Genomic DNA, 16,021 nt, shown 5'->3' with positions numbered 1-16,021 from the left:
TGCCTCAGAAGCTTCTGTCAAAACACATGGCTTTGTAACACTTATTCATGCGACATTTTTGCCATCAAAGGACTACATTTACTATAATTTAATTTCCTTAAAGAAGCAATATTCTTAAGCCCATGTGCAGATAAATACCACCTAAAGCTAAATGAAAATACATATTAACTTCTGCCTATCTCAGTTCACATAATCACATAAATTTTCATGTATCCATAGCATCAGAACATACCACAGACGAGAAAATAAACTGCACAGAAGTCTGTCTGAGAAGGATTTTTTTTTATTTTCTATTTTTTTCCCCATATTGTGCTGTGGTTCAGAGAGTGAGTAGTCCCTGCACACATGACTGAACTAGCTTTAGAGGAGATGCACAGATATCCTTGGCAAGGCAGGCACAGGAACATTATCTTCAGTAGGGGACGCAAAACCCTCTGTGAGCAGGAGATGACTATTTGTCAGCTGGCTTGCACTGACCTTCACAGTGCTGTGGCTACATTTCTATGCTAGTTCTTGTATCTCTGCACAACACAGAAGATGTTTTTGTCTGCACTGTAAACCCAGCTGAATGGCTGAGCCATGGCCAGAGGTATTTTGTTATCAAGGATTTGCAGAAGAGTGTAAGGAGTCTCAGCAGTTACTAAACAGGTGAGATACCTGTTGCCACGTGAAATCAGGGGGATTTATGTGCCTTGGCCACACTGACTCTTGATACTCCTGAGACCCCATCTACCTAAATATTTTTGAAAATCTGCCCTAAATTTCTTGTATAACAAGGTCCTTGGGATAGGGAAGGCAGCAAGAAGATGAGGTTTCCTTAGAGCCCGGTTATTACAGCACCTCTGTGGTATTTTTGAGTTTCATTAGTCTGTTGGAGTAAATATTTGTGAAGATATGAAACCTGAATGCATGTCTTGAAACTCACCTTCCGTGATCCACCAGCTTTCATTTCATACACATCAATTGTATAATTTGTTCTTCTCCCATATGTGTCAAACTGGATGTTCCCTGTCATTCCTTGAACTTGCACCTTAAGGGAATAAACAGAAAACACATTTTAATAAAAGATTCACTTTATTTTTCTCTGTTACATCATTTTACAGGAACCCACTAGCTCTAGCACAACTTTTATCTACCGAAGAGACTTGCAGTACTTTTGACACAGCCAGTTATATTCTTCATAACAAAAACAACCCCAGTTCTCTCATTTTCAGCTGTTAGTTAGTACTCAGCTGGTGACTCACTACCACAGAGCGAGCTGCATTTAAGTGAAATTGGCCCTGCAAGTACGTTAAATATAATAAAGGCTGATCCTGCCACGCTTCATCACGCCAGGTTCACTGATACAGCGTGGAGCATCAGCAAGGCACATGTAACAATTCATTGTCATTAGCCCCTCACAACGTGGGGTAGGGTGATTTGTGATAGGGACCAGAATCTCTTAGCATTGCTCATTCCAGGAAGTGCTTTATTTTAAGATCAGTCCCAGTGTAGGAGAAGGGAATGAATGTCTTCTCTGAAAGAGCACAGACAATTGTCTCTACTGCTTATGGAGTTTTGGTCTCAATCTGGATGGATGGGTGTACAGACAGTAAGTCATTATTATTACCTACTCACATGAATCATCATAAGGGGAAGTATAAAGCACTTTGTTTCAAAGAAACAATCTTTCTTATTTCCCTGTATGACAGGGTGAGATATTTCCATCTATCACTTATCAACACTGACAAGCTGTCATCTCAGGCAGAAGCCTGAAACTTCAGTAGGGGTAAATTAGCTTTAATATTTAGCAGAAAGCTGTAGAAGTTACAGGAAAAGGTGATGCAAGACTAGTCAAAGAGAAACTGTTCAGGGTGGTGACTGATCTGTTATTTCTGGCTTACAGATGGTGCAATCAAACTTGTTGTGGTGGACAAGGCTACAAGAACCAGCTGAAATTCCTTGCACTCCAAATTATGCAGTGAGTCAAATTCAGACTGGTATACAAGAAATGTGATTTTTTTTGTTTGTTTGGGTTTTTTTGTTTATCAGTAAGAAAATTTGAATTCTTCTTAAAACAGTTTATATCATTTCAGGCATCTGGAAGAACATGTGAGTTATTCCTGTCTCCAGAGAGCTAGAGAGATGAATGAGACTATGAAAACTGAATTTGCCCCCAAGAGGTCTTATCCCCTGTGGGCAGAGCAAATGTATGTGTAGGATAGTTGACATATAACTGGCAGCCAGATGCAACTTACTGTGCCTACTTTTGGCACTTACTGGAAGCTGTCTGGCTACCTTGCACAGCAGTGTGTGTCCCAGCAGAGCTTGTTAGGTTGGCTTCACCTGATGTGTACTGAGACATGAGTGTTGTGCGCTTGACACCTTCTGACTTCAAATTCAGTTTCTTTCTATCTTTGGTGGTAAAGCGCATCACTTTTCAAAATCTGGTTGCACTGAGGCAGGAGGACTCACCAGGATTCAGTGTGGTTCTGGTGGCAGTGTGCAGAGGCAATCACAAATGGAGTCACTATTGATAACTGCCCAGATCTGTTCAGGTAAACTGTCTGCCACTGATCTGACATCTCAGAATCAGCTTTACAAATACAGACACAGAGAATTCTCAAGGCTGTAGAGAAGCAGAGTCAGGTAATATCTATTTCCCTTTTGCCAGTGGGGTGACTATAGCACGGCACTGAAGCTTCTCCTGGCACAGGAGCTTTCAAAGATGTCTTGGAAAAACTATTATTTGAGTAGTTGCTATGAAGTGGAGAAGAATCATTGTTAAATCAAATGCTTTTTCCTGAAGCAAAGATTCAAGATCATTGTGTACACAGAGGGAGAGAGTGTGAAGAATAGGATGGGGTCTGGCAGGCAGTGTGGGATGATCTTAGGTAGCACTTGTTGGAGGTGTACATAAACCTCACTTAGATAACTTTGAAAAGCTAAGATCACACAAGGCAAGCAGATGCAAGTCAAACTCCTGCATTTCTTTTGCCAGTCATGAATTTGGCTTTGTATGTCATGAAGTATACTTTTAAAATAAATACTCCCGAATAAGGGAGTGTCCTATAGCACTGTTGGTTTCTTTGTTGCCAGAAATACCTGGCATCTCACTTAGGGGAGTTATACTTTGCTTGTAATTAAATACAAACAGACAATACAAATTTTTTAACTATTGTGAAAGTCAAATTTAGTTGGCTTCTCTTCAAAAGCATGTCATGCTACCTTAGTGAACACGCAGGTAGGGTGTTTGTTAGGAAGTGACATAATGGCATAAAAAGAGCTCTGGCAATGTCAGACTGAACCATCTCTGTCACTCTTAAGAGTGATATAATGTGAGTAAAACCATCTATAACTCATTATAACTTTCTGATATAATCCTTTCAATGTGGTGTTGGAGAAAAAACAGTAATTAAGTGTATGAAGGCTGACATGGGATTTGTTTATACTCACTCGACTTCCATGCCTACAGTCACATAATCGATCCTAACAGGTTTGTTTTGGAGCTGAGCCAGATAAAAGCAGACCATATTCTTGCCTTTTATATCTACAAAAACATTATCTGATTTTTTCTGTAGTCACTTGCTTTGACACACATAGTAAAAAGAGTTAAAAATCAACAAAATCTGGGATGTAAATGAAGTAGGATCCCATGCAGTAACTAGTATTAGGGATAAAAATTAGGCCACGCAGAAGGTAATTGTGTTGAGTGCAAAGTTATGCCAGGAATCAAAAGTGGTTTGAGGCTAAACTGTGTAAAGGTTCAGGCTCATGCTGAAATCCAGCACTATTGCTCTGATCAACAACCTTTCTTTCCACTGAGCAACCTGAGTTGACTTTTTACTGGTAAATTATCAAAGTCGCATACATTTAAGTTCATAAATACACATATCCCTGCAAGATTTACAATACACATGCTAAGGACATAGTCTAGTTCTGTTAAGTAAGGTTTGCAGTGTGACTTTAGAAACTCCCAGTGTTAGGGGTGAGTGAGACTGTAGGTGCTCTGGTGTGGACAATCAAGTGGCTGCTGCACACATGGCAGAAGGATGTAATTTTGGCCAAGGTTCTGAGAGCTAATTTACCCTCTATTGAATATATTTTAGCTACCCTTTGGATTTTGTCATTAAGTTTGTTTTTATTTTCTTTGGGTTTCTTTTTTTTTTTTTTCTTTGTTTCTTTTCCCTGCAGCTCTTTGTGAGTACAGAAGCTCTGTGCAGATGAAAGCTCAGTCCCAGTGGAACTATTGCTGTTGTGGAATACACACACACATTCATTAGCTGGTATGTTAGTTCTTACCATTTTCAGTGCTCTTTCGATATCAATTCCTTGGCTCCATGGTACTGCAGGGTTAGCCAGGCAGTCTCCAGCACTCCCTCTCCTGGAGACATCCACACGCTGTCTTCGGAGGTAACGGAAAGCCTCTGCTATGACTAGGACTGCATCATGGGTCAGTGCAGATGTGTACTAAAATTGATGCAAATAAAGTATGGTGAAAATTTGCAATCTTAGAATTGCCCCCAGCTTTATCATCTTTGTTAAGATACTCTTAGAAAAATCATGCTTGCAAGTCCTTTTGCTTGCTCTGTCTTGCCGCAGGTGCTTTGTGTAGTTTAACAATTTCATCTATTTCAATTCACAAATTAAAAATACTTTCCTTTTGTATAGCATACAACAGCAAAACAACAAAACCACTTTGTAGTTCCATGCTGGCCCATACTGTTACCAATAGCAAATAAGAGTTCATATTTGGTTTTTCTTTGGAGCATACTTTTTCTTTTTAACAAGGTTGTCAAGACAGTTTTGAATTGAATTTAACATAAATCATTTCTGTTTGGACCACAGTCCTGATTAGGTAGCATCTGTGGCAAGGAATGGATTGGATTACTTCTCTTGGAAGTAATCACAAAATACACTTTAGGCATTACATCTCCTTGGTAATTCCCCACCTGCCTTTTCTTACTCCATGGTAAATCTGAGCAGGGTGGTAAGCTTTGTGTAGCAGTAACTCTTCAACAAAACCCCCAGACTCCTTAACTATTCCTGTTGCTGACAGCTTCAGCCATTGTTTTTTGTATGTATCTGGTGACATGTCCCAATGTGATAAATTTAGTATCACCTACAAAATACCATGGAGATGGGTTTTTTCACATTTCTTCTCAATTTATGTTGTTTGTCTGAAAATATTCCTTCCTAGAATGGCGAAAGTTTTGCATATGATGTCACTGGTATTCAGCAGCACTACAGCACACATGTAATTTAAGGGTCTGTGTGCAGGGGAACATTTCAACAGGTACACGCTGAGAGCAACTGAATGTGTTCAGTGTGTAAAACCAGATTTCAAGCCTCTTGTAACTGGTATTTGTATTGCCACAGTGTTTGTAATGAATGAACTGAAGGAAAAAATAATGCAGGGGGTATCTGGATGTACTGGTGCCCCTGCCCTCTGCCTGTCTATGTGATATCATAGAGCTCCTGGCTCACTAACTCCTTACACTGGAGTTAGTGCAGAAGACATGCTGCCCACACCTGGACTAGAAAGGGGAAAATCCAAGTTTCAACTGCCCCCTTATCTACTCTCTTTGTGGGTGAGACCTATTAAATTCAGAAGACATTAATTCTGTTCTGTAGGGCAGGAGAGCACAACTACTGATCCATATTTCTTAAGAATGTGCATTATCTTATTGCAAGCTCTTCAGTTTGATATAAAGCTTTAGGAAATGTGCACAGAACAAGTCGTGTCTGCATGTGGAGATCAAGAGGATTGTATCTGATATAAAAAAGCGCAAAAGCAGGACTGTGAAGAAGGTTATACAGCAGCCATTCTTAATGAGTTCTAAAAGACTGCAGTTTATGAACTCTTACTGGGTGTGTGGGGTAGTTCCTGCTCTAACTGCATCTAGGTACATTTTCATCCTGACCCCCTTTAACTCTTCCTGTGATGCTTTGCAGTGATCATCCTCTCCTGTTTTAGCAAGTTAACAAAGGTGATATGTCACATTCCACACAACAATACGGAATCAGATAGTAATTTTAAGGTATTTGTTCTTGCATTAAAATAATCTTGTAATTGCTGTCCAATCTAGCACTACATAAAACTTACACATTGATAATTTTTTTAGCAGGCTGCATCAATTGTCAGTAACCCTAATGCAGTCCCTTCCAAGTCATGCCAAGAGAGCTAACTCATTTTCCACTTTATTTGAATTCTACTTATAAATGCATGAGCATGCAAAGAGAAAAAAAGAGAGTGCGAAGGGAAAGGCTGATAAAATACAGAATAAATTAAACATCAGGGCTTTAATCTCTAGGCAATTTTATTTCCTAATCAAAACTATTGTGCATCAATTTTTTAAGTATGCTTTTTGTCTGATTGACAAATACTGCACCCAGTTCTATAATGAGCAGTCCATTTGTGGAAAGGTAATGTAATCTTTGTTTTTGTACCATATACTTAATATTCTTTTGTTTTAAGGATGGAAAATAATTTTTCCCTTAAGGTAAATTGCTTTCAAGTGGAATAAAATCTTCCCAGGTTAACTTTATATATTTCAGAGCTTTTCAGATTGGTTGATACTTATCTTCACTTCTCCATCAGTGCAAGGAAGCTTTAGAAAGCAAGCTTCAGCTCTAATCAGCCCAGAACAATACACTAATCCCAGTGCTATGGGCCTCTGTTTGCCTTTCTCTGCTTCCTCTGAAATGCCAGCAGGGCTGTTGGGTAGCATGGGATTAAGGTGATTTTCTTTTGCCACAGAAATCACCTAATCCTAGGGCTGGAAAAGATGCCTCTGAATGGCATTGGTAGCACTACCTTATAACTGGTTCCTATTCCTTTTGTAGTCCAACTCAGAATCAGTGCTTCCACCTCCTTTGGACTGGACTAGATTTTTCCTTTCTAGTAGTATTTTATGCTTCCCTGAATTTTGTCTTACTAATATCAACACATTACTCCAGTTTATTGAGTAATTTTGACTTCTAAATCTGCTCATCAATTTGCATGTGTTTCTCCCAAATCAAGCAGGAAAGACATGAACTGTTTCATCAAGGCTGTGGCTCTTTGCCTGAGAGTGACAGAATTTAAGGTCCTCTCATCCACCACCAGTCCCAGTTTTATTCACCTACGTGTATTGGTGAAAAAGAACAGGCCTTATCAAGGGAGGAAGAGAAAGAAGGAACTTAAAAGGAGTATTAATAATATGCAGTGGTCCTAGAATACTCTATGACTTTAATTGCTGGATAGAGTACCCCTGACATATTTCATGACTGGAGAGTGAATAGCATCCCTCACTACTATAGAGTAGTTTTAGAAGCATAAAATATTGCTGGGCAGATAGCAAAAGGTTGTGATTTTCCTAGTGACAGTAGCCTCTCCTTCACCCAGTCACTGCACAGTGACAGGATTTGCAAGGCCAAGCCTTTGCCTTGGAGAACTCCCACCACAGTGGGCTCTTATGTCCAACTGACAGCCTATGCCTCTTTCTTTCTTCTGGACGGGCAGTGAATGTTGTTAACATGATTACGTTACGAATATCTGCACCATAAACATGCACACACCTAGAGCTGAAATCCCCCCCAAGAGGTGTTAAAAGCAACTCATATAGTCTCCATCACTGCTAGGGTAAAATAAATACCTTTAATGGTGAGTTTTTGGCTTCAGGGAATTCCCTTTCATCGAGTCTCACCCAGCGTTGTAGAAACTGTTGAACCATTGGGTTTTCATTATTAACAATCTGAAATCCAGTAATGTTGGCACCTCCATGCATTACTCTCTCCAGAACAATGTCTGTGAAACCCTGGGAGGACACATGTAGGAAACAAGAATCACTGAAATCCAAAGTTCCTTTTCTTTGGCTCAGTTTTACCTGCTACAAGTATAGCACAAAAGAAAAGGATTAATTTCACTCCTGTTAGCTGAAAATATTCTACCAAGGAGACAATTACTATCGCAACTGGGACTGTTATAGTGGCATAGAATAGAATTTAAAATGTCTTCTTGTTCAGATCTTTGCAATAGAAAACTGCCCTGTTGAGTTGTGGTAATGTGGTACATTATTTTCAGAGGTCAGAAAGAGGCAAACTTGAAGCACTGTTTCCTCTTTTCTCCTTATGGCAAAGATGGTCAAAGATCTCAATCCCATTTGCACAGCAAAGTGAGCACAAAGATTCAGTGCTGGGAGAAGAAAACCACTTAAGAACCACATTGTTCTGTGGAGGCAGAGCATGCACTTCCCTGTCAGGCAGCTCTCTGCCACAGCATTACTGAACATTTCACTTGCAGACAGAATGGTAGGATTCTCTCCCACTCTGTTGTTATTTATACCTGAGGCAGTAAATTGGTGTCTTTTTGATTAGTATGACTTGATTGCAGTCATGTTTACCTGAATGTTAATGGTTACACATGCTAAAAGGTAACCCAGAATAAGAACCTCTTCTATGCACATGCTAATCAGCGAGATCAGGACTGGTTCTTATAATGCAATGTGACACATCCTAGAGCAGCATTTAGACTAAATAAGGTATTTTAAAATTTATCTTTTCTGCTTTAACCACACAAAACCAGGGATACAGAGAATTTCCTCCTATATGGGATTGCTGTCTTGAAAAACGTGAGTTTTGGAAAAACATTTTTCCACTCACAGTAGACACTGAAGCCCAAAGTTATTCTTGCTGCAGGATTAATCACAATATAATGGTTTTACTAAGGAACTCTAGCAGATGGTGTTTCAAAAGGAGCATAAACATCCCTGAAAGTAATTTCATAACCCAGAAGAAGCTCTGATACAGATAATAATGTGTTATCTTGTCCTGGAAGGTCAACACATAGACAGGCACCATGCTAAACTCTGAAATACAAAAGAATAGCTAAACAGTCTGGTTTGCTTGATGGAATAGCTCTAATTTGCATCTTTTTACTACTTATTTTATACACAAATATGCTACAATTATTTTTTTCTGGACTGCTTAAATTTCAAATGTCACATAGATTACAGTTATCAAGTGTCTTATTTATGAGGATACAAATTAGTGGTAAACACATAATTAAATTATTATTTTAAAATCAGTAGAGGATGAGATTCCTAGACAAAAAACAGACCATAATTGAGTACAAATAACATACCAGTTCTAGTACTTACTGAAGTAATGTCTCAAAATCCAAGAGCTCATCCATGCATTTCCTCTTTTGCTGATTAAAGTTGCCACAACCTGAACAGAATATATTATCCTCTAAATCTTAGCTGTATTTGTAATGAAGAAAAGATCTTACCAGGTTAGCTAACATGTAGTGATAGCCTCTAGAATGTTTGCCGAGGATCACAACCTGTGTGAGGGAAAAAAATCACGTATTATTCAGCTGTAAGGGGATGACTCTTAACTAGTGGAAAACACCAGAGAATGAATGTTTTGGTAATCCTCTATGCCCAATCCATGGGCAGCACAAGTGCTGCAGACCTGTGGCTTTACAGACAGGACAGTCAGTTGTGTTTTTAAAACATGCAGGCACAGCACAAAGAAAAGTAACTGAGAAGACACTGCTTGTGGGGATGAGCTTACCTGGCAATCTCACTGTGATCACAGTGTCTCCCCTGCTAATTTTAGTTATCAGTTCAAGTATTTCTGCTCTGAAATGAGGTATCACTGTATCTATCCACTCAGTAAATTCCTTTTTACTTTGTTCCTTGTTTGTGGAGTGTATGAGAGGGGACTGACACAGCCCATCCTCTCACTGTGTATATTAAACCATTCCAGCACAGAGGGACTTGGTAGGCCCAGGTTATACAGGGGATTTCCTGTATACTGTGGAGAACCTTGGCCAAGCCTTGTCATAAATGAATGCTTAAACTCCTGAAGTTATAAGCAGTGACCTTCCTTGCCTTTTGACAACTTTCAAAATGCTGTCACTTCCAGAGCATCTAAATGGACCTATGTGACCTTATATGGTTAGCCAAAATTTATACTAAATGTGATGTTGCACATTCCACTAAACCACCTCCTTCTGCCTTCCCTGACCCCACTCGGGCACTTCTCTGTACAAATGGAGTCATTAAATGGAATCACTAGGAAACAAAAAAGCAGCAGGATGATCTGAGCAGCTGGATTCTGTAAGGGTAACAAGAAGAGGTGAAGCAGCACTGTCTGGCAAGCCTGAATTCTGCCATCCTGTGTGCTCATCCCCACTCCAGTACCACCATGCTTTTGCAGAAAGGAGGGAAAAAACCACAGTTCCTATTTCTATGCAGCCAGATACCAGCACACCAGCAATACCTGTTGTGCAAGATGATGCCATTGCATTTAGCACTGTTCCCTTGCCTTCAGATTATAATCTCAGTAAAATTGATCCAGTCCCACAGCCATCAGGTGGAACAATGTCTAGCAGCATGAATTTACTTAATAATTGTGGTGATTCCATGTGTGTCAGGATACAGTCAAACTTACCCAGACTTTTTGGGTTAAACTAACGAAAGTTAAAAATTGCAAACTTAATGATGGCAATACACCACAGCTGCATCACTGACTACACCCTAGGAACAGATCAAGTGAGCAGATGATGCTTTTTGATGGAGAATCAGCTGAAAGTCTCTATACACCATGCCAACCTACTTGCCCATGGCTACAGATAAATACTCCAAATGCCATACTCTAAAAGATAGCTTTTCAACATGACCACTTAGGTTTTTACTAAAACTAGACATTTGAGTCACTGACATTAGACATACTGCTGAGCCTGTTAAAGTTCTTGATTAAATTATTAAGTTCCCAATTGCCTCTTTCAGTTGTCTTGTCCTTAATAGACACCATTTCTTTTAAATTCACATTAAATTCTGTAGGAATTTGCATACTTCCAACAGCCTGAAAATAAATTGCTGCTCAGGTCCTCTTGAGAACTGTCTGTACACTCTGTTGGTAGGAAGCATCTGCTTTCCTACACTCACATTTGTTTTCTATGGAAATGTTCAGGCTTCCTTCAGATCATCTGGTGTGTGTGCTATTTGCATACTGAATTCTCTGTATGTTTTAATTTCACCTTAAAGGCAGTGATATACTTTTAAAAAGTTAGAGACAAAGAACTTATTTATCAGCAATGCTCTTTGCTGTTTTAACCTTAATAACAAGTAACAAGGCTTTTACATTTCTATCCAGAAATGTGTTTATTTAAGAGAAAAATAGCCCAGATTAAGTCAGAGGCTGGAAGAAAAACATGCATGGAGCTGCTACAGGCATCAGGAACAATACTGCAAATAGGAAATGTAGGGCTCATTAGCATAGATCAGACTCAACTTCATCTCATCTGTTGTCATGTCTCCAAACCAAAGAGAAACAACTGTTTAGGCCCCTGGAGAGGTCCAACATACTACAGTCAAGTTTTTATTCATAAAGCATCTTTCAGAAGTGACCTGCCAGTATTTCTACTCACACAACCAAGCATGTTAGCTCATAATTATTTAACTGGATCTTAACAACGTTTTTAAAATTCACTATGCATGCTGTCCTAAATCTTAATAGGCACAACTCCCTCACTTTCCACCTTCTACAAACTGTCCAGCATCTTGAAAGGAGCTGCTGGATTAGTGAGTCCAACAGAAGCAATCACAGACATCGGTGTTACTCCTAGGGGAGCCAAGGGATGGATAAAGCTTTTTTATGAAGAGAGAAAACAAGAGTATAACAAATAAATCTCGCTGACTGCTTATATATTGTGAAGCTTATATAGAAAGTGGGATATTGAACACCAGTGGTGAATAGAAAGCTAGGATTACAGGACAAGGATTTCACAGGGCTACATGTCTTTACTAAGTTTCATGTCCATGACTTAATATTGCTTTCACCATGACTGAAAGGAAAGCTTGTAAGGTTTTATACTGAACAAAGGAGGAAGGAAAAAATGCCTGCAAACTGTCACAAATATTTCAGACTTCCGATCCCACATGATTCTTGCCTTGTAGATAAGAAGATCATAATGTCAGCTTTGATATACAATCCAGTAAAGTTTGTATTTTTAATTAACTATTTGTATATTTCCAATTCATTAAGAGAAAAATCTAAAGGGAGCATAATTAAAATGTATCTGGTTTTAAAATACAAGTCAGATCTGCTGGCCAGCACCTGGTTTACTGGAAGTACAGACCTATATGCCAGATTTGAGAGATTAAGTCAGCAATGTCCATTTTAGTTTATCATTTGCCTGGAGAAGTTATTTTTTGAATGAAAGCATAAAGACAACTTGGTTTCCACTGCATCAGTCATCACGATAATAAATAGACTACACCTTTTTGCCTTAGCTTTACAGTTTTGGGAGACAGCATTCTAGAGATTATCTGGCCAATACTAAATTGGTATGGAGCATTGTGGTATTTCTAAAGCAATAATTATGATTCTCTCATGATGTAGTTCAAAGACTGCACAACACCTAAGAGGAAAGAGTGAGAGGAAGCAAAATAATTTTATTACTAACCTCACAGTTATTCCATTACCCTTTGACTTATTCCCTACTGAATTTACAGCCACAGCTATATCCTAGTCTAGATAATGGATCAGTGGGTTTTGGCCATGAAAATTAAATGTTGGGGTCAAAGGTAAAAGGAACATTTCATGGAGACTGGTGAACTCTGGTATGAAAGTCAAGACAGGGAAGCTGGTTTAAGCAGTAGTGATGGAGACAGATCTGGGGATTGTGCTGGAATATTTCCCCAAGGACTCAACAAGGAACTAGAATGGTAAGAACAGGCTGTGTAGGTGAACAATAGTTGTATCTGATTCATAAAAGGAAAGAGAGCTTTTCTTTTCTGGGTGGAGGAAAATTACATGACAGATGAATTTGGTAGGAGCCTCTAAAGACTGACTACTCCAACCCCTGAGCTTAAAGGAGGGGCAGCTATAGTAGGTTGCTCAGGACCACATCAATCCTGTCCCAAAGACAGACACTCCACAAGCTCTTTGGGCAGCCTGTTTCAGTGTCTGACCATTCTCAGAGTAAAAATGACTCTTTTGATGTCTAAACAGAATTTCCTGCACTTCAGTTTGTACCCTTGCCTCTTGTCTTGTCACTGGGCACCACTGAGACTCTGAAACTCAGGCCCTACTTCATTCCTCCCATCAGGTATTTGGGAGACATTATTAATATTATCCCTAAGCTTTCTCCTCTCCAGGCTATGCAACCAAAGTTCTCTCAGCCTTTCTTTACACATCAGATGCCCCAGTCCCTTAATCATCACACTGCTGTGTGAGTGCAGTGCTGGCTCGTGCTCAACTTGTCTGCCAGGACCCCAAGATTCTTTGCAGAGATGCTTTCCAGCCAGGAAGCCTCTATCAAGTCTCTCCTGGTGCATGGTTTCAGTCTTTCCCAGACACAGGGCTTTGCACAGCCCTTTGTTGAAGATCATGAGGTTCCTTTCTGTTCACTTCACCAGCCTGTCAAAATATTGCAGCACAACTTGCAACACACATCTGGTGTACCAAACACTCCTAGTCTGGCACCATCTGCAAACTTGATGAGTGCACTCCATCCCATAATCTTCAGATCATTAACAGAGAGATTAAATAGTTTTAACCTCAGTAGCTTCAGGGTACCCCAAATAGTAACTTGCATCCAGCTGGCCTTTGTGTTGCTGATTACAACCCTCCAAGCCCAGCAGTTTAGCCACTTTTACACCCACCTTATTGCCTCTGTGGGCTTTGATTTAGAAGTCCTAGAAAAATACAAGGTAGGAGGATATGCTTACACTCTTACCTAGAGAAGCAGCTATCACAGCTTTGGCAGCAGTGAAAAGAAAACTACCATGTCCAATTAATACCTGTTGGGAACTCATCTTCCCCTCATTTGAATCTACTGCCATCTGGTCAGTTTAGTCTGTTTAGTCAAAGTTATGTATCATCCTTTATTTACAAATGAAAACAAGAAGAAAATAAAAGATCACAAAAGTAAAGGCTACCTCATGAAACCATGATACCTCAAAACCATGATACCTCAAAACCATGATATTTTATGACTCTATTAGATCTTTCCATAACATAAAATACTGATGCTGATAGGCAGTACTGTCACAAAGAGGGTCTAAAGATTTTTACTGTGCTTTTCATACTTAACAAGTGGCAGAAATATGCCACTTAAATGGAATGACAGGCAGAGATCTGACCTGCTGTAATGTTTCTTTCCATTTTGACCACACCTGGGAACAATGAGGCAGTTTAAGTATAGAACAATACTTTCCCATGTTTTAAAAAGACAGCAAGAAAAAAAGAGATTTCCTATATGCTTGGAGTAAAAAGGCATTTTGTTGATTTTCTTAAGTTTGTTCAAGCATTAATTTGGGTTCCACTTTTGCAAAAAGCCTACATTTAACAACTGTGTCTTCTTATTTTTAAGTATATGTGTAAGTTTCTGAGGACAGAAGAATAGCTGCCTTCAGTTGAGCCTTTACACCTTGCTACAGCAATACAATTATGACACCTTGGCCTTCAAGCACTGTGCCAATATCAGAAGCAATAGCAGAATTATTTCTTTTCAGTAGCAAACAAGAAAAACAGATAAATGGACTTAGGTTAAAAAAAAAATCAACAACATCATCAGGATTAGCAATCAGTACTTTGTGTGAACAACATGGATATCATGCACAGCAACTGTCTGGCAAGCTTAAATTGTTGTGGAGTCCACTGTCTTCCCTCCAGTACTATCCTCGTGAGAGCATTTCTGTTCTGAAGATGGAGTTACTTAAACCTTATCTCAGATCTGAGCAGCTCCAACCTGATATTGGTTTGAATGACTGAAAAGTTGTGCCCTGTAATGCAGCACCCTACTGGATCAGTGGCACTGGCTAATTTGGTCTTCAGAACACACTTAGGAAAGTAGAGAAACAGAGTATCAGGGTGACAATCCAATTAGTTCAAATAAAAGCTGAAGTCAAGGCCCTAAAAGTTCTTGTCAGTATGTTAGCAAGGATGTTTAGCTTATCTTGAGTGGCATCTGTAACCTATAGCATGTCAGCTCCGTTTCTATTGCTCCAGCAAAAGAAGAAACTGAAGAAGCCCTTCAGCTGGAAGAGATCCCTCTCCCTGGTCTTTTTCCTACTCTGCAGACCCTCTACGGTTACCATGTGTGTGAAGGTGCAATTTGACAGCCATACATAATCACTCCTCACTATGTCTACTTTGCACAGGTCACTTCTTGTCATGTAAATTTTCCAGATAGGCGTACAATAAATAGGAGAATAGAAAAGAAAAGCTATCCTGAAATGCAAGCAGGATTTTCCTCGTCTAACCAGATGCCACAGTGAAAAGAAAATCCCCTGTAAACTCAGTAGATCCATTTAACTGTCTGCAAAGCCCATCCCTCTGTTTTCCAATTTACACACATGCTCCTGCAGAAAATGCAAGTTCCCTTTGAGGATTATAAACAGTAGGCAAAGCTCCAGCTTCCCTCAGCAAACTTATAAAAAACAGATTTTTTTTGGTGTCATGATTTTGTCTCTTTTTATCACACCAACACCACCAGCACCAATACACAAGGTTAAAAAGGAAATGCAATCCTGCGGTGGCCAAAGATACTTCACAGCTAGGGGTGGTCTGTCAGAGCCTAGCAAGTGATACTTCTGACTTCAGTTCCACAGAAGGAAAGCCATTTCCACATTCAGTAGAAGTGACTTCCCCATGCAAAAGGATTGTAATTGCAGTGCAAACCCAGGGAAGATGGTTTATTTCTTCACTTAGTATTAATGGGAATGGAATCTGGCCACCAGGGATTGTGATGCTGTAAAATATGCAGTAAACAATTATTTCATTTATATGAAAAATGACTACTACATTAAATTTGAGTTAAATATTAAATGAAGATTAAGATAAAGATTCCACACATGTAGTATTTGTTGCAGATAAAAATAACTGCGTGTATAGCTGCGATTAATGCATTCACCATTTCAGCAGCTTCATGCCCTTTAGGGAATGTCACGAACCCATACACAATCCCAGCTGCCTGATTTGGTATTTTTTCTGCAGTGTTTGGACCTAAGAATTTTATTTCCTTGCAACTGCCACCTCATGTATT

General features: G+C 39.4%; 1 protein-coding gene across 2 annotated transcripts in view; it reads right to left on the bottom strand.

The window, feature by feature from the left end:
- The window catches only part of GRIA3 (glutamate ionotropic receptor AMPA type subunit 3), a 149,588-nt gene that overhangs the window by 55,470 nt on the left and 78,097 nt on the right, over positions 1–16,021 (bottom strand). For both annotated transcript variants that reach the window (XM_054388429.1, XM_054388427.1), the window contains exons 5-8: positions 9,251–9,304; positions 7,617–7,778; positions 4,282–4,449; positions 926–1,030 (exon numbers count right to left, since the gene is read on the bottom strand). In XM_054388429.1, the coding sequence (XP_054244404.1) occupies positions 926–1,030; positions 4,282–4,449; positions 7,617–7,778; positions 9,251–9,304 (489 nt within the window). The remainder of the gene's footprint in view (positions 1–925; positions 1,031–4,281; positions 4,450–7,616; positions 7,779–9,250; positions 9,305–16,021) is intronic.

This window comes from Indicator indicator, chromosome 17 (genome assembly GCF_027791375.1).
Source record: "Indicator indicator isolate 239-I01 chromosome 17, UM_Iind_1.1, whole genome shotgun sequence".
Lineage (NCBI taxonomy): Eukaryota > Metazoa > Chordata > Aves > Piciformes > Indicatoridae > Indicator > Indicator indicator.
This window is presented reverse-complemented; position numbering and strand designations above follow the sequence as displayed.